The sequence below is a fragment of the Pygoscelis adeliae genome, unplaced genomic scaffold (genome assembly GCF_000699105.1).
Source record: "Pygoscelis adeliae isolate BGI_AS28 unplaced genomic scaffold, ASM69910v1 Scaffold54, whole genome shotgun sequence".
Lineage (NCBI taxonomy): Eukaryota > Metazoa > Chordata > Aves > Sphenisciformes > Spheniscidae > Pygoscelis > Pygoscelis adeliae.
The window spans coordinates 804,336-831,678 of NW_008824982.1; the positions used below are offsets into that span (position 1 = coordinate 804,336).

At 39.9% G+C, this 27,343-nt stretch overlaps 2 protein-coding genes across 2 annotated transcripts in view; both read left to right on the plus strand.

Annotated features, from left to right (window-relative positions):
- SOGA3 (SOGA family member 3) overlaps positions 1-7,791 on the plus strand; it is a 31,471-nt gene extending 23,680 nt beyond the window's left edge. The window contains exons 3-5 of the mRNA XM_009325631.1: positions 4,518-4,589; positions 5,214-6,389; positions 7,681-7,791. Of these exons, the coding sequence (XP_009323906.1) occupies positions 4,518-4,589; positions 5,214-6,389; positions 7,681-7,791 (1,359 nt within the window). The remainder of the gene's footprint in view (positions 1-4,517; positions 4,590-5,213; positions 6,390-7,680) is intronic.
- A 7,088-nt stretch (positions 7,792-14,879) lies between these two features.
- The window catches only part of KIAA0408 (KIAA0408 ortholog), a 19,352-nt gene continuing 6,888 nt past the window's right edge, over positions 14,880-27,343 (plus strand). Inside the window, exons 1-5 of the mRNA XM_009325632.1 lie at positions 14,880-15,114; positions 19,911-20,109; positions 22,881-23,222; positions 23,569-23,648; positions 25,998-27,343. Coding sequence (XP_009323907.1) covers positions 19,975-20,109; positions 22,881-23,222; positions 23,569-23,648; positions 25,998-27,343 — 1,903 coding nt within the window. The 5' untranslated portion in view covers positions 14,880-15,114; positions 19,911-19,974. The remainder of the gene's footprint in view (positions 15,115-19,910; positions 20,110-22,880; positions 23,223-23,568; positions 23,649-25,997) is intronic.

A 27,343-nucleotide genomic window follows, 5' to 3' on the forward strand; every position in this document is an offset into this window, starting at 1 on the left:
TAATAATACACAAAGCAAGTGATGCACAGTACAATTGCTCACCACCCGCCGACCAATGCCCAGCCAGTCCCCGAGCAGCGGCCCCCCCGGCCAGCTTTCCCCCAGTTTATGTACTGAGCATGACGTCACATGGTATGGAATGTTTCCTTGGCCAGTTTGGCTGTGCCCCCTCCCATCTTCTTGTGCACCTGCAGCCTTCTCAGTCGGTAGAGCATGGAAAACTAAAAAGTCCTTGGCTAGCGTAAGCATTACCTAGCAACAACTAAAACATCAGTGCCTTATCAATTTTGTTCCCATCCTAAATCCAAAACACAGCACTGTACCAGCTACTAAGAAGGAAATTAACTCTATCCCTGCCAAAACCAGGACATAATCGAACCTAAGCATCTTGAAAAACCTTGGTATGTTTTGCTTAGGGCTTCTTTATTAATTGCTGAGAGATTTACTGTAGCTTAGGATCAGGTAGCGAGAATTTGAGTTCATTTTACAGCTTTCCTACTCAGTGGAGTGTGATGCTATTATTTCTGCATTGTGTTACTCTCAGAGTAGATTTCAAGTCTTTTACACCTGAGAAGCACTGAGCATCACAGGTGATGTTAGGACTGCACATTTGGTTTGCAGTTCAGGGCTGGCAAGAGAAGAATTATACCATCTGGTCTTGAGAATTGCTTAGCATCTCCAGCAAGACATTGGATAAAGTCCAGTGAAGGTCACTGGAGAATTGATGCTGCTGAACATCACAACAGAATTGCCTGTTGCATGTGATCTGGCATGTGTATAATACGAACATTATCTGTGGTCTTATCTAGACCGTGGAAACTTCTCAGCATTGCCAGAACACACATGCAGCCCTCGTGTGCTGCTACAGTGAATGCTAGAATAGTCAGGTCAAACCCAGTTTTACCTCCTAGTCTTTCAGAGGTAAGCAGAGATTATACAATATAAGGATACATGCCCCAGTTGCTGGTCTTATTATCCCCAGTGCTGTTGAAATATTTCATTAGTACTGGAGCAGTTTAGCAAACTCCCCATTGTAGAAACAGTATTATATGCATTTTTTGCTTATTCTTTTCTCCTGCAGATGGGTAACCTGATTCAAGGTTATTAAAACCGTAACGCTGTCTGGTAAGCATTACTGATCACATAGTGCAAAAGCAGTCTTATGTTTCTTACTTTACTTTTGTCCTTTTTTAACTCATAATCATTAAATGGAGTGAACTGAATATGATTTTTAAAATTACATGGAAGAAAAATTACCTGAGCCCCCAAATTATCCTTCACAACAAGCTCTCAAAACCAATTCTAGAATATGAGGGGCAGATTTTTTTGCTACAGCAGAGGTGGCTTTTACTGGCACTACAGTATGCTTTGTGGTACATTGTGACATGGGAAAAGGATCAACAAGTGGTGAATTATATTAAAAGGTGATCTAACACAAAAATTTTTGAACAAACAGATTTTGTACATGAAGGTGGCTGAATCACACGCTTGCCCTTTCTAACATTTGTTAGTATGTCTAAACAAGCAACATGCAGACAGTTTTAATAGTGTCCAGTCTCAGGGATAATATGAAGATTCATTTGCAGGAGTCTGGATTGCTCTTTTGCCGTGTTTATTTGAACTTTTTTTCCTTTTTCCATTTTGCTTTCATGAATTTCTTTTCGTTAGCAGCAATAAATTGTTTAATGTTGAAAATTGGATTGGAAGAGTGGACTAGTACAAGGCTTGAGAGAAATGATAGAAAGAGTAGCCACTGTAAATTGTGAAAGGTACCGCTGAAAAAACTCTCAAAAATTTATTGTTTATAGTAGGATATACTGCTTGATATGTGGCATTCTTTGTTTAGTATGAGTATTGCCTCAGTGCCCTAACATGATGTTACGGGGCACTGTGATTTTGCAGATGTCATCTGTCAGCTGATACGTACAAGTGAGATCTTAACCTCTAGTGATCAGAAATTGTCTCATGTTCTTCACAAGAAAAGAGATCATACCAATTCCAGCCAGGCCTAATCCACTTACCCAAATCATCCTGCTAATTGAATCGTGCATGTTCTTCATTGCTTTCTGCTATAAAATTTTATTGCTAAACACCATCATTTCATTGGTGAATAATACAAGCTCTGTGGATGGTTTGTTGTAATTCAAGTAGAGTAGAATAGAAAGTAGTGCCTAGTCATTACATAACCACAACTATTGTTGTAATGAAAATGTTGCTATCCTGACTACTAAAAGGAACACAAAAGATATAGAAAGGAGAAAAACAGATTTTTCATTTTATGCCAAAATTAGAAAAATACTTTTTGCTTTCTGTAGTTTCTCTTTTTTTTGTCATGGGAAACTTCTTCATATATCTCTTATCTTCTGAAAAGTTGTAGGGTACATAAGAAGTTGCAGCTCAGCATTTCAGAACCTCATTATATCTAGAGAGATGCTGAGCTCGGCAGGGTGAATAGACGGCATTTAGGTAATCAAGCAGAAATATAGTTTAACTATCCCTTAGTTATTTTATCAGTGGGTGGTATTGGCAAGAATCTAGAGCAAGAAGAAGCTTGGAGTGCTAACTGATTTGAAAAGGGTTTTTTCAAAGTGATAATACATAGTGGTATAATTAATGGTAACACAGAGGAAGAAGCAGCTGCTCTGAAAGTTTAATGCTTTATAAATTTGCCCATTCAAAAAGAAAAACAACAAAAAACCCTCCACATGCGTATACCATTTCTGCAATAGGATAACTGATGGGTGACCCTGGAGAAGAATCATTTTGTTTGTAGACGGGATCCTAAAGTTGCTGGCTTTATATTTAAAGGGAAAAAGTGAGTTAATTTAACTATTTTTTGTGTCTTTTCTGGATTCTTTTAGAAGCCTGTGATTCACAGCTATCTAGCTATCACAGCTTTGATTGGTTTTATTGTTTTGTCTACTGAGAGCATTCAATGTTTCTGCAAGAGACATAAAAATTTTAATTCTGGTTCTTGGTGGAACCATCTGTGAATTTTAGTTCTGATTCTGAATCCGAGGTAATTTTTCTTAATTCTTGCATAACTCTATAGTAAATTTGAGCAAAAAGCCTCATGAGAAATCATCTCTTGTGGTTGCTCACATTTATATGTGGGTCGTTTCTATGGTGTTGACTTTTCCTTTGGAGTGAGCAGTTCACGAGTGTAGTGTTTATTATGGGGATGATCTGCAGAAGAAAGAGAACAATTTGTACCAGCAGGCAAATAGTGCATAGGATTGTTGTGTACAGCATACTCACCCACTGTACTCTGTTCCTTGAGGATTATGAACGTATTTTAATTCCCACTGTATGGAACTGGATGGTTTTTAGATACAGCTGGATTCTCTCCTGCCTGGTGCAGGGAAATGCATGTTTCTCAGCAACACAGAGGATCCTTCTACCAGAGAATAATCTCAGAGGGAGATGGTGGTTGTATCACTGCCCTGCCTCAGGGCCTACAATTTACCTGGGGAACATCATAAAAACAGGGAACAGCTGCAAGTGGGATGTTATGTATTAACATATTCTCTCACTCATTTTCCTCTCTCCTGCTGTTTTCTTGATGATCTGTATTGGGTGTTGGCAGCGGGATGGTTGCAGTTGCTTTCCACTGCTACCGCTTGCCCACTAACGAACTTTCTACTGTCAGCAGTTATGAGATTTTTGCTGGGTACGCTAGTAGGCTTCGATTCCAGTCCATCCTGCTCTAAAAGCAGGAGTTTCTTTTCTACTCACTTTGGCTACATAGCAGATGAGAAGACACCAAAGAAGCTTGCTCATACGGTGGTGTATACATGTGTTCGTGTGGTGCTGTTCTTAAGCTAATGTGCTTTGTTTCTCACTAGGACTTTGTAGTCCAAGCAGTTCTAAATTGTATTTACTTGAATATGTTCTGAAAACAGAACAAACGTAGTGACCAGATCTATGTGTGAGTCTGTCTACACAGAGTTTGTCTACAGTGTACACCTACAGAGGTGTGACCGCAATACACTGCAAGCTTGAAGCCTGCGGGTGGGACACAGAGAAAGGTGTGCTCGTAGATGTGCACTCAGGTCAGCTGCTGGGATCTCAGTGACACTGTTTTATGTAGCTTGCCTACCACAAAGGCTAAGGCTACACGTCTGGCTAGATGCACCTTTAAGTGCCTTGGCCCCACTAGGGTTAACATCAAATGGACAAGCTGGGTTTCACTGCTTGCCTCAGCTTTCCCATGTGTAAGTTACCACTTGGGATACCTGCTTTCTTACCTCTCTTGTCATGCGTTAAACATTTGTTAGGCACTAATCTTAAAATGTGTTGAATAAAAAAGGTAACAGACTGATTAAACCAATACTTCACTTGACACATTGCTGTGTCATTTTTGGGCAGCTGTGTCTCCCCTCCGTATTTGGTGTCTCAAGTATTACAAGAAATTAATTCCTTTATAGTTGCATTTGACTTGCTATGTTTTAAAAGAGTGACTGATTTCTATACCTCTAGTGAAATATTCAGTGCATCTCATTTTGTTGTTTTTGCAGCAATCACTGAAAAGAAGAGGGAGCAAAGACCTACCAAAATCAGAAAAAAAGTCACAGCAGACACCAACAGAGGTATGTTGTAATAACAGTAGCCCGGATTCTCATGCGGAGGCTTCAGGAAATGATGTACGTAATTTGTAGATTTGTACTTTGCTTGCTTGTTTGCTTTGCTCTTTGTTTTCCTGTATGCTGTGAAACGGAGAGCTCTTACCCCAGATCTGCAGTCAGACAATGCTATGTCAAGGACCACCTAAACAAACCGCTGGTGCTGCAACAGAACTCACCAGCTTTCATGTCCTCTGTATTTTAGGCAAAATAAGTAAATGGGAGCACCAGTGAAACAAGATTGTAGGCCCTTTGTGTGCTGACTTCAGGATTTTTGAACACTGTAAAGTCTATTAGTGTTGCAAGCCTAGAAAACCTAAGGATTTTTTACAAGCCCCCTCCCCCAGTATATTTTCTGGGGACTGTGCAAACTTTGGTTGCAAGTAAAATAGTCTTTTCCCCTCTTTTAAATTTAAGTATTTATTTCCCTTTCTTTAATTTATTGATCAGTTGAGAAATGATTGCAGGAAAATCTTTTAGTACCTCAAGCTATGTACCTGTAATTGTTAATCTTGTAATTTAAGACCGTCCACTGGAGGTCTCCTGTTTTACATCAAGTTTCTTCAAATACTACTTTTTCTTTTTTCTAAGGAGGACAATGAAGACCTGAAATGCCAGCTACAGTTTGTCAAAGAAGAAGCAGCCTTGATGAGGAAGAAAATGGCTAAGATTGATAAAGAGAAAGACAGATTTGAACATGAGCTGCAAAAATATAGATCATTTTATGGGGATTTGGACAGTCCCTTGCCAAAAGGTGAAGCAGGTGGGCCACCTACCACGAGAGAAGCTGAACTCAAGCTTCGATTGAGACTTGTGGAGGAGGAAGCTAACATTCTTGGGAGGAAAATAGTGGAACTAGAAGTAGAAAATAGAGGACTGAAAGCAGAGCTTGATGATTTAAGAGGAGATGATTTCTCAGGGACCGCTAATCCACTCCTGGGAGAGCAGAGTGAATCCCTGTCAGAATTACGACAGCATTTGCAGCTAGTAGAAGATGAAACAGAATTGCTGAGGAGAAATTTAGCTGATTTGGAAGAACAAAACAAGCGCATAACAGCTGAGCTGAACAAATACAAGTACAAGTCTGGGGCCCATGAGAGCTCTAGGCACCATGATAATGCCAAGACAGAAGCGTTACAGGAGGAGCTAAAAGCTGCACGAATGCAGATCAACGAGCTGAGTGGCAAAGTCATGCAACTCCAGTATGAGAACAGAGTCTTAATGTCCAACATGCAACGCTATGACTTGGCCTCTCATCTTGGGATCCGTGGCAGTCCCAGGGACAGTGATGCGGAAAGTGATGCAGGGAAAAAAGAGAGCGATGATGATTCCCGCCCCCCTCACCGCAAAAGGGAAGGCCCCATCGGTGGGGAAAGTGACTCTGAAGAGGTACGCAACATTCGGTGCCTGACACCCACAAGGTCTTTTTATCCAACACCATCTGGGTGGCAGAAAAGCTTCACTGACAGGCAGCAGATGAAGGACATTCGCTCTGAAGCTGAGCGGCTGGGCAAGACAATAGATCGCTTAATTTCTGACACGAGCACCATCATAACAGAGGCAAGAATTTATGTAGCTAACGGGGACCTCTTTGGACTGATGGATGAGGAAGACGATGGCAGCAGAATACGCGAGCATGAGCTTCTTTACCGGATCAACGCACAGATGAAGGCCTTCAGGAAAGAGCTCCAGGCTTTCATCGACAGACTCGAAGTTCCAAAGTCTTCGGATGATCGAAGTGCAGATGAACCTTTGTCAGTGAGTCAGGTAGACTTTTACTTATTACGGCCTACAGGTAAAAAGGCTCTGCCACGTGAATTAAGCTTCAAATTCGATGTATGGCACATGAAAATTCTTTATTCTAGACAGCGGACAAAAATCGTTATTTCTTAAATTATTTTAAATCCTCATAAGGCCATATGAAACCTTGTTCTACCAATGGGGCTGTTTGTGAACAGTGAATAAGTCTGGTCTCCTGGAAATTAAAGGAATTATGCTCTAGGAGGTGGAAAATTTTACTCCTTTCTGGCTTTGCAACTGCATTTGCCAGAGTTGTGCCTTCATCGCCAGTAAAGGCAGTGCAGACAGCATTTTTGGCACATAAATGAACATGGTTGTTTTCTTAGTGTTTGGGTTCCTGTTAAATTAATAAAAGGAAAATATTACTAATTTTAAACAGGAAGAAACATTAAATTTCCAAAATTACAGAGATATGACAAACCACAGAGAAAAATAAACCATGCAAATCTACTTTACAGAGTCACAGAGCCACACGGTAGTGTGAATATTGGAATTGCTGTAACTGATTGTATCTTATTGAAGGCCTTTGGGTCACTGCTTACATGCAGCAGTGACTAGCATCTTTTCTGTATTTCATTTTTATGCAGAATTGTTCCAGAGAGGTTTTGGGGAGCAAATTCCTTGCTGACTCAAGATCTTTTGCCATGAAAAATGAAAATTACATACTCTTATCTTACCATGCAATCCTATAGTTGGGAAATCTTGTTATTGCTCATGGTATTGTCGAATGTTTTAGTAAGTCTCTTGCTGTGTTAAATTTACCTTGTGCTGTCCTGCTAGTTTACAGTCAAAGTAGTTGCCAGGTGAAGATGAAAGCTATTGTTTCTTACTCCTATGCTGACTAATTAGTCTTTTGTTTCCTTGTATCAGAAAGTCACAGACACAGTGAGTTTAAAGCTAATCAATTACTATACATGTATTGCATGAAATCAAATAGAAACGGCATTTAGCATGCTCACTTTCTGATCTAGCAATAGCTCTGAGCTTGTAGAGCTCCCATTAGCTTAAAGGCAGAGCACTGCATGGGCTTATACAAATTGAAAGCAAACTAATTAGTATTTTCTCTAAACAAATAACAGCAATAGTTAAATTGGACATTTCAGGGCTTGACCATGCAGAACTCCTACTGAAGTCAATGGGAGATGGGCACTTGGCCCCTCCACAAGCATAGTCTGATTCACTATTTATTTTGTTGAAACTTTGGACTTGCTATTCCATTAATTGACTGTTCTCTTTGTCTTTGTATTTACTTTCCCAGATGTTCCAGCCTATCATTTTACTTATTCTCATCCTTGTATTATTTTCATCCCTTTCATACACAACAATATTTAAACTTGTCTTCCTTTTTACACTGTTTTTTGTACTGTAAGCCATTCATCATTTACTGTTCATTGTAGTATTATTTTCAGTTTGTTTATTTTGTCCACCCTCCAAGATAAGAAGTGCAAGAGACATAGTTTCTGTAATAGCCACTGCTGTAAAAACACTGAAGACTACTTGTTTGCCAAAATCAAAACAAAACCAAAAAAACTGAACAAACCATACCAAAAAGTCACCCAGTTGAATAGGAAACCCGCTCACCACGGTGTTCCAGGTAAGCAAACAGAAAATTATATTTTTCACTTCGTCTGGTTTTATCATTTTTGAAAAAAAAAAAAAATTTCCTGAGTGACTGGAACCAATTTAATATTCATTAATTTGCACCAAATCAGAAGCAAAACAGAAATATGCAGAGTGGGTGTGAGGAGTCTGTTCCTTTCCTCTTCCCACTCCCAGAAAAAGAATTTGTATTCTAGCCACATATGAATAGTGAAACCACATTCTATGTGTATTCTGCAATTGTATGTCACAGCTTGTATATATTTTGCATGATTGTGATGATGATTTTTTCAGCACTGCATTATATTATGTGACATAACGGAAGGGACAAAATCAGAATGGTTGGCATATAGAGCACTGTATCTGGAACTGTGGTGGGGAGCTGGAGCCCCTGAGCATGAGATGCACGAGGAGGAGGTGTCAGAGTAGGCGAGGAGTCTTCTGAGAGATGTAGGCTGGCTGCGTTCTCCCGGTGCTCTAGAAAAACAGCCACACTACAGTCTGACTTGAACTGAAGAGCGTGATGCTAGTCACCTTCTCTGATGTCAAATATCTTTTCCTAACAACCTAGTTTATCAGATACCATTTTCCAGTCTGTAGCTGACAGGGCTCTGGATTCTCTCTCCGGGTTTCAGAACGAGTTTTGAATGAACATGGTAACTCTTGGCTTGCCGAATGACCCCCGTCTAACCATGCCGTTGGTAGCACGCGACCATAGGTGAGGGAAGCTTGTGTATATAGGTGTGCATCAATAGTCACTGAATATTCCTGTCTTGCCTATGAGAGGCTGCACTGAGAGTGCAGGCGACTCATGATCTTTCTATTACACTGAACATAGGCAGTTCCTACAAACAGTAGATCTCCCACTATGAGGTGATCTCCCACCTCATCTGAAATGCCCAATGGAGCTCAGTTTTCTGTTTTATTCAACCTATGTTGAAACTACTGAGTCCCACAAATGTGAATTCTCCAAAGGTGATCATTTACAAGTAAGTGTATTAATGAAATCTTTTTGTGCGGATGCCATGATAAAAAAATCTAGTAATAAATAGTGGTAATAAATAAAACAGCTGTTTTTCTAGCTGGCAATAAGGATTCCCTTTGATTTATCATGCTAGTGCTCTGTCCACTTAACCCATTCCCCAGTGAGAACAGTTCATCTCCATGCCTGGATTGTGCTCTGCTACCTGAAATACTAAAGAGACACCGTTTTGACCTTTTTTCCCCCTGTTTTTTCCCCTCAGAGGGAAGCAAAGTTTGGGTAATAAAATTTATTTTATGAGAACGAAAAAAATATTAAACTCACAGTATTCAGTATTAAACGAAGCTTGTGTTTTTCTCATTGTTTGTCTAGCTTTCCCTCAGCATACTCTGCAAGTGTAGTAACCTTGATCAGTGAAATCACTTAACCTTGATTTAATCCAAATACTTATTCCTACCAGGGGATATTGTCGCCATTATTTATTTTGTAGTTAGCAAGATATGTCTAAAGGAAATGATAATCAATATATGTGAGACTCATAGCTAGCCTTGCCTGGTGTCCTGATTAAAGAGAAAGTCAGGCCCAAAGTAATTTTGAGGAGTTTCTGAGCTGCTCTACTTTATGCTCAGTTGCCTAAAAGTTAGGTTCCACGTATTAGAAACTATTATGGCAAGATATGGTCAAGCATATCATCCTTTCACAGTGAATTTCTGTAACTGTAAAGACAGTTCTCAAATCACTGGGAAAAGGCCCTTTTGCTGCTTCTCTCTCAGCAACTGCTGTAAGAAATTTTTCAGCAACTGCTGAAATTCTTTTTTTCCCCTCCCCATGGATTTGCAATTTGGACGTTAAAAGTACAATAATTTGAGGCTTAAACTTGTCATATCAAATCTTAGCACGACACTGACTTTTTGAGTTTCTTTCTGGTTTAGTGTCTCCCTTGGGGGAAGAAAAGATCATTTGGGTTTTGTTAAATGTTACTGGTCAATCCCATAAAAGAGAAAAAATCATACTTAAATCTGATCTGAAGTTCTGGGCTTTCAGATTTTAACCCACACTTGTTTATACCTTTCTCAGCCTTGTATGTAATAAAGGTGAGCAGAGAGGGTTTGATTTACACTGAGTGTATCAGTAACAGAACTACTGTAAAGTAGTAGGAAAGTTTAATATACTGAATTCATACATTGAATACCTCTTGGAAGTGATTGGGAAAGATCTGCTTCTTTCTCAGAAATCAGAAAAGGTAAGGATGACTCTCTTGAGAAAAGGTGGAGATAACCTCTGCACAGGACTGGCAATTATAACCCCATTGATTTCTTACAGTGTTTTTTCTTGCATATAGCTGGAGCTTTCGTCATCCTAATTCTGTCAGGCATTAACAAAGCAAATCAAAGCTGAGACCTTTTGGGACATTTAGGGAGCTATTGCACAGGCTACAATCTGAAATTAAAGCATACTGAAGCCTACAAAATCATTTTAGAAGCTCCCCACAGTCTTTGAATCTGTGATGAGCAAGGAAAACAGTGAGGACCCCTGCAAACCTCAGTACAGAGACATCTCAGTGAGAAATGGCATGTGTTTTTCATGTCCTTTTGCATTCAGCTTGAAGGGAGTGATTGGAGCTGCTTATCTGTTTCGCACCAGATATTGCAGAGAAGTTCACAGCCCTTCATTTTTCACTATTTTAAAAGCTGCTGAGAAAGCTAATAGAATCAGTATTGACATCTATCCATAGCCAGAAGATAACACCTAGCCAAAGAAATGTGTTCTGTGTCTTGCTAAATTGAAATAACTTGGTCTCACAAAGAAATGCAATAATTATACTTGCCAAGAAAGGAAACAGATTCTCCTCACTCAGATACTGGCCTGGTGGGCAAAGTCCACCTCACAGGAGAGTGAGTAAATGCAGCTGAACACGTCCACATCCTCTAGCAGGAGTGCGTGGGAGTCAGGCAGGGCAGAGCCAGACAGAACGCTGCTGATTCACGAGATTCTGTCTGCCGCATAGCATCTAATTCTGAAGAGCAATAATAACAAGAATATAAGATTTTCCTTTTATGTGCAACAAGCTAGATATGCCAGGTTACCTATCAGTTCAAATCTCACTTAAACCGATAGCGGTTCCCATTTTGGAATATTCTGGCAAAGTATTAATATTTTGGCAAAAATGTCATTGAATTGGAACACTGAGATTGCCTTAATTTTACATTTCTCTGAAAGATTAAATTTCTGTTTCCTGTGTTCCCAGGGAATTCATTCCATGTTCTTACAGAAAGAAGACATCTTGCATCTATAGATCTAATTCTGACAGTTTTACACTTGTGCAGATCAGCAGTAACTCCAATGAATTTTTATGTCGTTTAGAAAATAGATGCATTTCTTCCTTTAATGCAACCAGATAAATTCAATTAAATTTGTTTCCTGTTTAGAGTCAGCTCTGAGTGCCCTGACAAAATACCTCTACAAATATTTTCTTTACCGTTCCTGAAAAACTGCCATGATACCAGAATGATCATCATCTCCAGGATCAGAGATATTTCTTTCAACCAAAAATATCCGTGCCTGAAGCTCCAGTTAGAGATCGAATAATTGTCTGCTGACACATGTCACCAGTGCTTCAGAATCAAAACTAGAAGAGAGCAGGTGCTATAGTGCAGAAATATGCCTGGCAGTCGGAAAATAGAAAATTGCCAAAAACGTGGCTGTCTAAATATGTGTTATAAAAAGAGATGAACTGCACATGAACTTTGGGAGTTGTTTACGAAAACAAGCAGAGCTTTAGGATATTAGATGCCCTTCCCCTTAATCACCCCAGAATTTGATAGGTGAGTAGGAGACTTCTAAAGGCATCAGTATCAGGGATGTAATTCCCATTGGCTTACATTTCCGTCTCTGATTTAATGCCAGGGGAAGCGATATTCAAACCCAACTTTTGCCATTACACATGCAGTTGCCTATGGAGAACATTACAGTGGCTCTATTTAAAGCAAACATCTAAAGTATCTGCCACCGATTTTCAATGTAACCTTGGAGAAGTGACGTGACATAACACTTTGTTGGCTCTATTTCTCCACTAAGTTATATACTATTGCAGAAGTGCACAATAGTAAGAAGAGACAGAATTTGTATTCCCTTCTGCCCATTTCCTGATTTATATATCCACTCCTGAGACGTATTTGCCACGATTATCAAGGTGTAAACCATTCAGGAATCTGATGTTGCGGTTGGGTTGATTACAGTGACAGCAGTGCTGTTCTTCCTTCTTGTTACCAAGTTTATGTGGACACAGCAAAATGGGTGTGCCATAACCAAGCTAGTGCAGCAGAACTGAAGATGCTCTAAAATGATCTTCAGCGCAGACTATTAACCAGAATACACACTACCCTGAGTATATAATCAGATTATAGCCCATGCTGAAACTCATGCTCCTTTGTCTTCAGTCTTGCATGATGAAGATAAATTTAGCAGAGGGCTTATCTAAAATGCCCTTGCGCCTTTTTTATTGAGGTGCTGACTTTTAACATAAGCAGAGCTGATACCAGGTATGGACAAAGTACACTTTGCCTGTGGAAGCGGTGTGTTGGACGTAAAAAACCTATAATAGCCTTCCTGCTTATTTTGCCTGTGCCAGAGGCAAGAAAGCCACATTTGCTGCTTTGTCTGCTGCTGCTGGGGGAGGGACAGTCGCTGTTGGATAACTTTTTTTCCTCAAAAGCAGAAGTCACTACTGCTACACTTAAGGGTGTCTGGAGCAATGAGCCCAGGTTTTTAGAGCTCGCTTCGTGTTTTCTCTGTCCCAACTTTTCTCTGCCTTTCCCATATTAGGATGAGTTTAACATGGCCCTTTGACCTATGAGTGGGGTCCAGCTCTTGTCTCCTAATGAGCCCCTCAGTCTCACACATTTCTAATTCCTCACACTGACCGAAATGTAGGATTTTGCCTGAGTGAAAACTCAATCCTGGGATTTAGTCCACTGTTTTCTTTAATTTTACTGTGTTTTACTTCAAAGAGTTCACATAACAAGACGAGGGGCATTGAGTTAACAATATTAAAGACACAAGAACAATAGCCTATGCTGACAGACAGAGTCTGTCTTCATTTGCCATGGTGCAGCTGTGCTTGCTTCGGGGGGGAGGCAGCGCTGTGGCACCCGGCCTCCAGCTGTGGGCTCAGTTCTGCTCCCAGGCACTCAGGCTTCACTCCCAGCCATGTCAGCTGGCGTGTTGGGACGTAATCTTTCAAAAGAAAGTCACACTGTTGTTTTATGAACAGGGAATTTATAAATCCTTAGAGTTTAGAGGCTGGGGATTTTCTTCAGGAACATTCAGTTGTGTACTTGGGCATCTTTGTTCAATTTTTAGATCATCTTTGAAATTTTCACAAATTAGCCCAAGTCCCATTATTTATGTTACATGGGAGCAGAATAAACACCCCAGTAATATATTCACTGAGACTTACAGCTAGACCATATAAGGAGAAAAAATGTGTTTTCCCTGAAACCTGCTTTGGTATTTACTATAAAATGCACCCAGAGCTAAAATTTTTATGCTGTGCATGGATTTTATCACAGATAAAGCCTTATTGTTCTAAGGATGAGAGTGCTGACTAAGCAAAGGGGGTGTGAATCCTCATATGGTGTCCTTCGCCTCACTGATCCTCTTGTCATCAGCTGCTCTGCCCACAAAAATACACGTCACTCCTGCTTAGTGCACTTGAAGACACCCATCTGATAGCAGAATTTGTCAGGAGTTTTGTGCTGCATGAGTCAAGTACTTTGTGGCCCTTCTCCAGGTACACGTGGGGACAAATGTTCCCTGAAATATGAATTTTCTGACTATGGGTGGTCTCAATCACTGTCCACAGACACATCCAAGCACAAGTACCCGGCAGGGCAGTGGTATGTGCGTGAAGCTTCTGCCTGGGGTCTCTCTCAGTGTGCCAAATGAAAGCAATTTAACACACAGTGCAACAGGAGACTTACTGTGGTGGGCAGAGATGCAAGGAGCGAGCTGAGCTCCTCGTGCCTGCAGCTCAGCAGGGAGAGCAGCTAAATTTCACTACACTGGCTTCAGGGACTCCCGTGGACTTTCACTTGCTGGATCATTTTTGTCACATACGCTCCCTTCCCTCACCCCATGCCGACACTTGCTATGGGCACTCCCGATGTTTTAAATCCAGGCCGAAGTGTTTTTGGACCTTCCTTGCTAGCCTTACGCCAGGGATGAATTTCCCTGCGCAAGGGAGATTCTCCATCCAATTTCAAGTGCTTTGCTTTGCTGAGACACAAAGTATCTTAACAGACTGGAGAATCTGATCCAGAAACCTTATAAAGTAGCAGGAATATTTGGGTATATCCCAAAGAAACCATTATCACCATTCCCAGAATGCAAGACAGTAGGATTACACGGTGCCCAATAATTCTGCATTTCGTAAGTGATAGCATATTTAGAATACAGAAAAAGATTTTAGGGAGGAGTGGTTTGCTTTTAGCTCTTTAAGATAGCTGTTAACCAACAAAACTGCTGCTTTAAACAAACTCCCTTTACAAAGCAGTTTATAAGGATCAAGTTGCAAAGCTCAAATGATCGTACTAAAAAATATAACCCTGAAAACTGGGTCTGGAAGACAGCAAAGAATCTTCCTTTACAACATGGACGATAATAAAAGAAACCTAAAATTGCCTATTGTCATAGCTTTAATATTAACACTGGCTGCTTTGGCAAGCTTTAAAGACCGGACTGCACTATAAAACCTAAAAATGTCCTGGACTTGGAGTTGTTTACACAAAATATGAGGAGATATAAAGTTACAGAGCTGGGGGTTGGAAGAGATGGCTTTAAAACTATCCTCTGTGCACTGACGTCACGTGGAAGCCAGCTGCTGGGATGATGCTGAACGGAACTGTTTTTCAGTTTGCAAAAGTTGCGGAGTTATTCAGAGAGTTGCAAATGCTGCCCCAGTTGAAAGGTTGTGTCTCGCTTAGCTTTCTTATTTCTTTTAAAGATCAGGATTCACAGAACTGGATCCCAGCTAGCTATGCATTTCATTGCTTTCACTGCTGTTTAGAAATGGACTGAAAAACTTCTAAAGGATTTCTTATTCCATGAAAGGTATGGTTACGGTTTATTTTAAATCAGTGGTTTTGAACCGTTAAGATTTAAAAAGAAAGCAAATTTCTAATGTGGCAAACAGTTATTTAAACATCTCTGTAATGTTATTTATATGTAATGTGGTGTTCATGTATGTTATATATGGTCTTCATTCTTAGAGAAAGACTATTCATTAGTTCAGCCAGTTTCTTCAGAGCAGGCACAGATATATCAATAGACCAGGGAAGACAGGTAGCATTGTGAGCACTCGAGTCTCTCTCTCTTTCTTTTCTTTCTCTCTCTTTCTCTCTTTCTTTCTTTCTCTGTCTTTCTCTCTTTCTTTCTTTCTTTCTTTCTTTCTTTCTTTCTTTCTTTCTTTCTTTCTTTCTTTCTTTCTTTCTTTCTTTCTTTCTTTCTTTCTTTCTTTCTTTCTTTCTTTCTTTCTTTCTTTCTTTCTTTCTTTCTTTCTTTCTTTCTTTCTTTCTTTCTTTCTTTCTTTCTTTCTTTCTTTCTTTCTTTCTTTCTTTCTTTCTTTCTTTCTTTCTTTCTTTCTTTCTTTCTTTCTTTCTTTCTTTCTTTCTTTCTTTCTTTCTTTCTTTCTTTCTTTCTTTCTTTCTTTCTTTCTTTCTTTCTTTCTTTCTTTCTTTCTTTCTTTCTTTCTTTCTTTCTTTCTTTCTTTCTTTCTTTCTTTCTTTCTTTCTTTCTTTCTTTCTTTCTTTCTTTCTTTCTTTCTTTCTTTCTTTCTTTCTTTCTTTCTTTCTTTCTTTCTTTCTTTCTTTCTTTCTTTCTTTCTTTCTTTCTTTCTTTCTTTCTTTCTTTCTTTCTTTCTTTCTTTCTTTCTTTCTTTCTTTCTTTCTTTCTTTCTTTCTTTCTTTCTTTCTTTCTTTCTTTCTTTCTTTCTTTCTTTCTTTCTTTCTTTCTTTCTTTCTTTCTTTCTTTCTTTCTTTCTTTCTTTCTTTCTTTCTTTCTTTCTTTCTTTCTTTCTTTCTTCTTCCCTTTCCTTCCCTTTCCTTTCCTTTCCTTTCCTTCACTCTTTCTCTCATTTCTCTCTTTCCTTTTTCTTTCCCTTCTCTCTCTTTCACTCTCTCACTCAATTGTAGTTTCTTTTTATGTGTAAAGTGCACAGTATTGTGACACATGGCACACTTTAATAATTGAACAAATACATAAATTTACAATTTCCTTAGTCATCCAAAATACAGCACTTTGTTGGAAATATAATTTAACTGCTTTTTTTCCTATAAAATCAAGGGAAAATTTGTGTATCTGAATGGTTGTGTACATCCAATCTAATTAATCTCTGTTGAAAAATAACATCTCAGCTGATGTCACTGCAGATTATTTTCAGAAGTTGATAGAGGTTGGTTGCAAGCTATTTTGCATTTTTAATATGTGGATAGAAAGGGCACGGGTAAGACATGGGGCAATAATAAAATTAACACCAAATAGTTGCTTAAAACATTTTTTGCTTGAGAGGAGGGAGGGCTAAATGAAAAGTTAAAGGAAAATGCAGCTAATGTAGACAAAATTGATTATTTGCTTGAATTTGATTGCTGTAATGAGCTTCTGACCTTGTCTAGGACATGCAGAAAGTGCCAATACTGCAGGAGCACAGATACTGCTCGGATCCACACAGCAAATTATAATGTGGTATTTTACATCCCTTCGGGTTGCTTAAGCCATGTGAAATACCCGTGGGGACATCTCGGTACACTATACAGACAGAAGGTATACTACCAGGACTACAAATTGGATTTTGTTGCTAGCAGGGAAAAGAAGAAGCAAAAGACCCCCCACCCCCAAACAAAACAAAACAAAACAAAAAACCCCCCAAACACCAAGAAAAAAAAAGGGGAAAGTGTCATAGAAATAGGAGTTACAACTCTCTGAGGAATTTATCCACTGTACAATAGCAGCAAAACTGTCTAGTCATCCAGCTGCTAACATCAATAAACATGAGTTTTCTTCTTAGAATTTATGTCAAGGAGAAGCGTAAGAAGCGATACAAGCTTTTTGTGGATCTTAGAGCTACAAGTGACTATCTGTAACTTCTGTAACTAACCTCTTCCAAGACTTGATTTCATTTTGATGGTCTCCAATCTCTTTTTATAATCAGAGTCCCATATGAATCAACTTGGAAATTGTTAAGATGAATGCAGACATGGCAATAGTAGTTCCCAGCACTAAGAGAGCACCAGGGGCCTTTTCAATGCTATATGCATACTTGAAAGGAGTACATATTATATATCTATTCTTATATGTGTAAAAAAAAAAGGGCTATATAGTATTGACTTTCTTTCTGGTAGTATGCTGCTGATTGAAGCATGGTCATTATTACTAATAGTGCACTAGCAAAATCACCATTTGTGCAAATTGTAGACAGATTATGCCTGCCTGTCTTGTTCATGACTTTACAGCATTTATACGTTTTTCTATTTCTTTCTGACATGTATTTGAAGGATTCTAGTGGAGCAGAGAGTTGACTTTTGTTTATTTCTCAGAGATGTCTTGAAAGGTTATAAAGACATAAAAGTAGCCAAAAAAAAAAAAAAAAAGAAAAAAAGAAAACCACTGTACTAAAAGTTGCAACCTTTGAATTAGCAAAGTGAGAAAGTATTGAAATGGTTTTAAAGTTCATTAGCAATAGATGTTTAGAGTGCAACAGGTCTTAAGTGCAGTGGAATTTTTTTGTAAGTTGTTTTTGGTCAACACTTACTGAAGTCTGGCACAAAGCTGAAACGTTGGCCTGGAGAGGTGCAGTCCCTATAGCCTGGCTGCCTTCTGTACGAAGCCATGAGCAAACCAGTGCTTGACTTCTTCTGTGGTGAGAATGCTGTGCTGTCTTTCAGCAGCTCTTAGTTTCAAGGAATTTTCTGTTTTTATAAAGCTGCCCTGTATGTTTTTAGGCAGGTGGAAGAAGAAGGGTCTGAAATCTGTTTGTAGGTAGTTGAGAGACAGGTTGCCGTTTCAGAGCTCCAAGGCAGCTGTGAGTCAGAGTCTGAAAGAGTAAGCTCCAATACCATGTTACATGGTGACATGGTTACACCGTTGTGAGATGGGCTGGCAGAGATGTTTGAAGAATAGTCAGCTTGTTCTCTAAGTAAGTCCTCTGTCCAAAATTGCTTGGGGTAAACAGTTTTGCAACCAACAGTTTTGCAAGTTAGGATTGGGCCCATGATGGCTGTCAGCTGAGAGATCCTGTAGCAGGACTTCCTATGACCCAAAGACCTGAGTAACCCATTGGGCTTCAGCTGAGCTCTTCTGCTTACTTGTTCATGAAAGAAGCTGACTCCAAGTTTGGCATCGGCTTCCCAGTCAGCTGAAATAACGCAGACACTGGTAAGCAGTGATTACACAGTAGCCACAGCTGAATCAACAAGACTTGTCCACTAAAATACAGGATGGGGAAGAACTTTGCATGAAGCTCAAGAATGAATTTTCACTATGTCAAAGAAAATGTGGGCGATAAAATGGGCAGTTCCTGTGAGTTGACAATCACTGACCATCAGTCAGGGAAATGAACAAATTCCAGGAAGGTAAACTGGACTTATGCCTAGTTAACTTTCTGATACTTCATTTGCTTGCCCATACACTTGGTTTCTGGCAGGAGACCAAAGCAATGCGGAGGCATTTTGTGACTAGAACTAGATTCCATGTCCACCTAAGTAACACAACAGCTGGCTTTGAGAGCCGAAGTTAACAAACTCAAGTATCAATGTGGGTGTACCAGCCATTATACCACAGGAGCCATCGTAACTGAATGAATATTTTGACCTTGCTGGCATAGTAAATGTGCTGATGGTAGTGGAGTTTCTGTTGTAAAGCCTAAGAAAGCAAGAGCATCACCAGGCTCATATAATCTGCAACTGTTTTGCTCCAAAGTCAGATGAGCAGATCTAAAATATTTCCCTTAAAATATACATATTTAGTGGTTCAATTAATAATTTTTCATTCACAGATACTAAGATACTAAAGAATTCTGAAGGGGAAGGAGAAACTGAAGCAAAAATTAGTTAAATATTCTGAGCAAGGTTTTGGACTAGATTTGAGTTAGTGCTATTGGACAATAGTTTCTAATTTTCCCTATGCTGGTCCTGTAACTAACATTTATAGATTTAGATTCGTAAATCCAAAATAGTGACCTATAGTCCTTTATATAATAGAATGATGCTTTCTACTGTATATGTATGTTTGTTACCTGTTACTAGCTTTCCTGTCCTGTTTTCTTTCATGTATGCTAAAGCATTCATATAGCCATAAGAATTTTCTGCATGTATCAAGTTTACAGTCTTCAGTTGCCAAGACAGTGTCACCGTCTTTGTCGTGCTACATGCATATGTGAAAGGAGTGCATGAGCAAACATGATACCTTTACACTTGCAGTTGTCTTTTGAGCAAACGTAAAAATAGCTTTCACCCTCAAGGGCAGACCTTGCAGGATCCCAAGGTCCTGAAATGCCATTCAATATCATGCAGACTCAAATTTCACTGAAAACAGGTTTATAGTGAAGAGTAATGGCAAGGATGCAAAGTGGCCACGGTAAAGAGCCCGCTGTGGCAGACGTTCCTGAATTCTATGATGCTGGATGCCTGTCCCTCCTCCCCTTTCCAGATTGGGCCTCTCTGCCCTTGGGTTTGTGACCTATAATGCTTAGTTCGTCCATATTCCAGTCACACTCCAGATATATGTCATGCAATCGTGTGATGCTGTCGTCTGCAAGCACATTTCAGTTAATTATCTTGGCGTTTTGCTTGGTTGTTTTTTTCCCTGAAAGCTAGAATCAAACACAAGTAAGACTTATTCTGATAAACTTCCAGGAAACATTCAGGGAACAAAGAAAAAAAGCAGAGCTGTCTTCTTGCTGTTACACAGACTGTAACCATGGACCTGCCTAAACAACTGGAGAATACTGAGAGGAACTGGAATAAAGAGAAGATGGAATTGCTGGAGAGATTTGACAATGAAAGGAAAGAATGGGAATGTCAATGGAAGGTCATGCAGAAGAAAATAGAAGAGGTACTTTTAAACAAAACTCCGAACATTAACATTTTCACTTGGGGTGAAGCAACTAGGGGTCGCTTCAATTTATTTTTTTTCTGAATTATATCCTATTTCTTATTTGTCACTGGAACTTTCTAATAGCTGAAGGTAGGATGCAAAGCCTGGGGTTAAGCAGTATTTGCAATTGCTCATTTAATAGTCATGAATACGAAGCAGGAAGTTAAATGTCACTTTGTGTGAAGTTTGCTATGATATTGTTGGCTGTATATACTGCTACCAGTTCTGCTGGGCATGAGCCACACTGCTCATATTATACATGCTTTTTTCAAGTACATGCTGAACAACTGCATATATATGGGGTTTAGGAAAATACATATTTAGTAACAAAAAATCTAGGTATCATAATTCTCTGGCAGAAAGGAATTAGATGGCATGTGTCTGCTGGGGTAAATGGTAGTATTAAAAAGAACGTCATACATTAAACACTGCATGATGCAGAATCGTTCTGGCTAGAACCTGCTCTATTTATGGACGGCTTTTAATACAGAAAACAACTACAGTAAATAGCATCAAAGTCCTGACACCACTTGTGTTTACACATACTAACAAACACTCCCTCCCTGCCATTTCTAATGCATCTCCTTCCAGAAATAGTTAAGGTAATTATTTATTATTCTTTTATCCCCAAACTGTCCCCGCAGCAGAACCCTCTGGCATCCTGTAATGCATAAATTGAATCTGCCTTGGCAACATATAGAAGCAAGTTTTTTCACCACTGAGCTTTCCACATTTTTCATTCTAATATACACATGGAGTAGTTTTGCTTGCTCTCTGCCAACACCGTCCTGTGGCTGAGTAACAGGAATGCATGGCAGAGATTGCTCACATGAAAGTATGAGAAGGAAAATTATCAGAGCCAAATGAATTGCAGCCATACACTGCCCGTTAAGTCAGCCTGCAGCATAACTCCATAATGTCAGCTCTTTTATATTTTATCTGCAGTTCTTGCAGACTTTGGTATGATAATATGTGCCACATTTTGTCTTTTGTGTTAGGACATTTCTGTGCAGTCTTACCTAATTTCACTGCCAAGGTGAGAGTGCTTCAAAAGTTAGTAATGTGATCTGTGTGTGTAGTTGAATTTCAGTTTGTTAGGTATATCAGCTGTTTTGGAACGACACTAATGTGTTGTGAAAAGGTATTCTGGCTATTGGTAGTCCTGACAATGGCAGCGAAGACCATGTTTTTTCCATGTTCTTTATTAGCACATGGATTAGGAAAGCGTGACAGAGACAGAAAAAGAGATAAAGAATGGAATGGGGCTGAGGGGAAGAGAATGAAGCAAATTGCTGGGTATTGCAGGACCAGACCAAACTGCAGATGATACCCCAAGGTTATCGGTATCCTACGGTTCCCTCTTAAGCTGTGTCTATAGCTGCTCTTGATTTCAGTTGCCTGACATTTCTTCGCCAAAAGCCACATGGCTGAAGAAAAGCGGAGATACCTACTAAATGCCATCATCTGTAGAGGGATTTCCTCAATAAAACTTGTGCTACCTTATCAGCTTGTATTTTTATTTGGTAGTTTTCTCTAGCCCACCAAAACTTAACTTAATTCCTGGATTCCTCCAGGAAGACTTATGTGGTTTAGGAGATGATATTGTTGAGTTATGAGGTGGTATCCTTCCTTCTTACTGCTCTGCTGAGTCCATATGAGGCCCTCATTTCTTGGAAATGACAAAGGTCAGCCCTCAGGTTCCATGAGCAGCTGGGCTTTGGGAGTGAAATCTGAAAGCCCAGGATGAGGTCAAGTGTCAGGTCTCTGAACGTGAGAATACTTCTAATCCACAGCACTACTCATGAAATGGCCACATGTTCTTCCTGTTGTTATTCTTTTTCACTGTCCTTCCAAAAGCTGTTGTGATGCCTTGTGCACTGCGAGAGAGCAGGCAGAGGGCTGTTCAGAGGTGCCTGCTCTGCGCTTTCTTCATAAAAGCAAGTTAAGAATGAATGTTTATAAAGAGCTGTGGGATTCTTGGCACTGGAAGTGATACTCTAAGCAGAAGAGGTTTTTATGATGTTGCTGGTTTTTTACTAATTTATAATTTATCACAGTTCCCTAGTTTGAATATGCTGGGTGACAGGAATTAACACCTTTTCATTTACTAATGAAGCTGCTGGATCTCAGCAGGTAGCATGAAAGAAGAGTAGAGGGTGACAGCACATTGCCAAATAATACCATTCTGCAGTACTGATTTATCACTCCAGAAGAGGGAAGAATTCCACTTGTCTGAGAACCAGAAGAGTCTGCTGTGTGTGATGAGAATTCACTTCCCCTCCTTAAACTAATATACCTTAACAGGCTGTAAGATAGCCAGAGCCCTCTCCCTCCCTCACATCCCCCCACATTCCCCATCCATCAGATCAGGGCTGTGTCCACCACATAGTGTGCTGATATTACTTGGAAGACAACCATACAGCTTCTGGCTCAAGGCAGGGCCACTGACCTCGTGAGACCTCTTCCAATCCCATCCCATGGGTGGAAGCCATACATTAAAACCATGGCAAAGAGTTTGTGAATGGTAACAGCCCTTTCCTCATCCTGTGACAATAACTGTGAACTATCACACTGTGTGACTCAACACTTTTCTACTAACACATATATAAAATCTTTCTGCTTGGTGCTACTGAGTGAAGCATTGTTCAAAACAGAAGACGAATATGTTCTTTTACCATAAAGTTCATCACAGTACCATGATCTAATAGAAGGTTCTATTGGTTTTTCAGCTTTACCAGGAGGTAAAACTTAGAAGGGAGAGCAATATGAATGTCCATGATAATAAGGCCATTCAGAGCAAGATGCTGCAGCTGTCCATGCATTCCCCTACTTCGGAAGAGAGTGACACAGTGGAGCTGAACTGTCAACACAATGTGGCAAATGACAGGATGGAAAAAGGGAGTTTGCTCAGTAAAGCAGGACACAAATGTAAAGAAACCAGAGCCAAGAGCAGAAACAATACTCTGTTAATGGACAACCTGGCCTTTGAGAACCTTGAGGAACCTGAAGACAGCCCCAGCATCAAAACTTCCAAGAAAAATGCCAAGAATTATATTGGTGATCTCAATGTAGTAAGTAAAGTATCAGCATGTTTCAGTTACAAGGGTGAGGAAAATACTGAGGGCTTTGGCCTGCCAGGTTAACCTAAAGAACTGATCTCCCTGATTTTAGCTTTCCAGCAAGGCACTGTCCCTACTTCCTCCTCGGTTTGCTATTGATGAGTGTCTTCTCACTGTTTAAATGCATTAACAGCATGCTCTTTACCTCTGTTCATAATCCGGGGCATTTTTTGTATCTTCCCTTGTGCTACTTTCCTCTGCTGTGAGTCTTAAATGCAAATCACCACAAGCTTCAAAATAATCCTGGAGATACCATTTAAAAGGCTTTTATTAAAGGACTGTTTTTATATTTATAAAGGCTCTTAAGGAACTTGCCAAAGTCAGTGAAGAATTATGCAGCTATCAAGAGGAAATTCGAAAGAAGTCCAACCACAGAAGGTAAAAACATATTTGGACTCTTTATATTAGAGGAAGAAAATGAATAATGAGGCTGTGCTCCTGTTCACTTTGATGGGGGGGGGGCGTTGCTGTTGAATTTATTAGGAGTTGGGCAGTTCCTATCCTCCTAGTGTTTCAGTGCTTAGCATAAAATATTCAAATGAAATATACTGAAAATATGATACAAGGGCACGTTTTACTAGCAAAATTGAGTTTATCTGTAGAACCTACAAAATGAAATTAGTATTTATACCAGATAAAATTGTACTTGTTTCTAATGGCTATTATAGAGAATTGGGAAAGTGAATGTCTGCCCTGGTCCCATTTCCATGCAGTTCTATACAACACTGTGTGGGTTTGTTAGGCTGGGAGGTTTCTTAGATTAAGCCCAGATCTAGCCTTAAGTGTGAGGGATGTGTGATGGAGCAGGACACAAATGTAAAGAAACCAGAGCCAAGAGCAGAAACAATACTCTGTTAATGGACAACCTGGCCTTTGAGAACCTTGAGGAACCTGAAGACAGCCCCAGCATCAAAACTTCCAAGAAAAATGCCAAGAATTATATTGGTGATCTCAATGTAGTAAGTAAAGTATCAGCATGTTTCAGTTACAAGGGTGAGGAAAATACTGAGGGCTTTGGCCTGCCAGGTTAACCTAAAGAACTGATCTCCCTGATTTTAGCTTTCCAGCAAGGCACTGTCCCTACTTCCTCCTCGGTTTGCTATTGATGAGTGTCTTCTCACTGTTTAAATGCATTAACAGCATGCTCTTTACCTCTGTTCATAATCCGGGGCATTTTTTGTATCTTCCCTTGTGCTACTTTCCTCTGCTGTGAGTCTTAAATGCAAATCACCACAAGCTTCAAAATAATCCTGGAGATACCATTTAAAAGGCTTTTATTAAAGGACTGTTTTTATATTTATAAAGGCTCTTAAGGAACTTGCCAAAGTCAGTGAAGAATTATGCAGCTATCAAGAGGAAATTCGAAAGAAGTCCAACCACAGAAGGTAAAAACATATTTGGACTCTTTATATTAGAGGAAGAAAATGAATAATGAGGCTGTGCTCCTGTTCACTTTGATGGGGGGGGGGGCGTTGCTGTTGAATTTATTAGGAGTTGGGCAGTTCCTATCCTCCTAGTGTTTCAGTGCTTAGCATAAAATATTCAAATGAAATATACTGAAAATATGATACAAGGGCACGTTTTACTAGCAAAATTGAGTTTATCTGTAGAACCTACAAAATGAAATTAGTATTTATACCAGATAAAATTGTACTTGTTTCTAATGGCTATTATAGAGAATTGGGAAAGTGAATGTCTGCCCTGGTCCCATTTCCATGCAGTTCTATACAACACTGTGTGGGTTTGTTAGGCTGGGAGGTTTCTTAGATTAAGCCCAGATCTAGCCTTAAGTGTGAGGGATGTGTGATGGACTGACAATCCAAGAGTGTGAAGAAGGCAAGAGAAGGAAGAACAACCATACATTTGTACTGATGGAAAGATGGTGAGCCAGACCCTGAAAAGTATGGCAAATGAACATTCCGCCATCTGTTAAAAATTCAATGTTCATGGTCTCCTTTAGCAAGCTAAACACCAGTCTTCCTCTCGAGTGGTTCTCAGAAGGTAGGACTGAACCCATGGTGTGACGGGGTGCAGACCATGAAAGAGATTGGGAAAGGCTATGCCTCAGCTATGCTGAGACCCCATGGAAGTCTGCATCATGGCAAGCTCTTCTCAGATGCTCCCAAAGAGCAGGGGGACTTCTTACACTCCCCCATGCAATCAGTTGGCTGTCTGTCACTTATTTATTATTGTAGCTGGGTTAGTGTTTGTATCTTTAAAGCAAATAGATTCATAGCTGATGAATTCATAGCTGACGTTTCTAAATCCTGGCTGAGAAAGGTGATTTTTGAACAGATCTCAAAAGACACATTTGTACTGTCATGTGTAATGTTAGGAAACCTACACAAGGGATGCACTATGTCCTAAAGCTTTCTTCATTCAGTTCATAGTCAGGTATACTCTCACTGGAGTCATTAGAACTCACAAGATCCCACTGTTCTTACTGTAGGATACATAAGAAAACAAGCAATCATCTACAAAAACTCAGAAAAAGAATTTTAGTGGCAAGGGAAAGGAATACGAGATTCCCTTTGTTGAGCTTTCTTCAAATTCTTCATGTATGTTTCAAATACGCTGGGTGTATCAGCTGCAGCAAAACTCCTCCCAAATCTTTTTAAGCAGCCAGTGTTAAAACACCTGCTCACAGGGAGAATGAATCCATGCTGAGGTCCCCTGGGGGAATACCCTTACTGCTCATCCCTAAAACACCTCTCCTTTTATTTCCAGAATGAAGTCACTTCCTTTCCTGGGGGAATTTGAGGAAACCGAAAACACAGTCATTCTGCCTGAGATGAACCATGTGTCCAGCAATGAATCACAGACTTCTGCTGGTTTTGAAACAGAGGAACATAATAATAGGAAGAATCTGATGAGCTCCACCAAGGCTTTGAAGGACATGTCTTCTGGTGGTCTTACTGGTGACAGCGGAACAGACTTCAGACCTTGGCAAAAGAAAGAAGCTCCACCAGTTCCCCCACGGAGCACTTCTCGGCACCTAACAAACTCACTTTCTGCAGTTGTACAGCTTTCTGAAGCACCAATAAGAGATCCAGGCATCAAAAGCAATTGCAAGGCTCGGGACTGTAGGAGTGGAAGGAAACTGATGAATCCTTCACCTATAAACCAGAATGAAACTGCAGCAGCCTGTGCAAATGAGCAGGCTGTGAAATGTCCTGTGACGGTAACTGCTGCAATACCTGTAACCAAAAATGAGTGCAATGTACCAACAAGTTTCTGCCACAACACGTGGGCATATGATGTGGGCAAACTTGGAAAAGACAATAAAAGTGAACCTTCCCCACTGTCAGCCCAAAAGAGTTGTTCAGATGGAAATATGGCCCAAAGCAACAAGATGCACCAGAAACAAAATCCTAAGTCTCACAGCAGCCCTTATTACAGTAATGACTTTTATGCCCCTGCTACCCTGCACAATGATCTTTTGGAAGATTCTAGATATACTTTGAGAAAGACCCAAAGAAATGAAACTTTAGCGGCAAAGATCGATGAGTTTAACCGGACTGTATTTCACACAGATAAACGTAACAATGCTTTGCAAGAAAACCAGGTGCCTCGAACAGCGTCAGAAGATCACAAACCCTGCAGCCCACTGTGTGACTCTGCTATTAGCAGGACAGAAACTGTAAATACATCTTGTGTTTCAAATCCCAAATTCTCTGCAGCAAAGGAGCAAGAAACTAGCAACCCCAGCAAAGCTGTCAGAACAGCAGCACAGCAAAAGCAAATAAACGGACTTCCAAATACTAGTGGTTATAGGCATATGCTTCACGAGCATGACTGGAGACCAAGTAATTTATCCGGTCGCCCGCGTTCAGCTGACTCAAGGTCGAACTATGGTGTTGTTGAAAAGCTTTTGAAAAACTATGAAAAATCAACAGTGACTTCTCCATGTAATACGAAATGCTGCAAAGATAAGTGGACATGGGCAAATTCTGATTTCACCGATGGGGGTTGTGAGACATTGAGTCAGTATTTAGAAATGCTCCAGATTGAGCAAGGAAAGCAAGAATTTCCAAGGAATTCAGCCAGGCATATTGGGCAGCAACTCAAGCAAG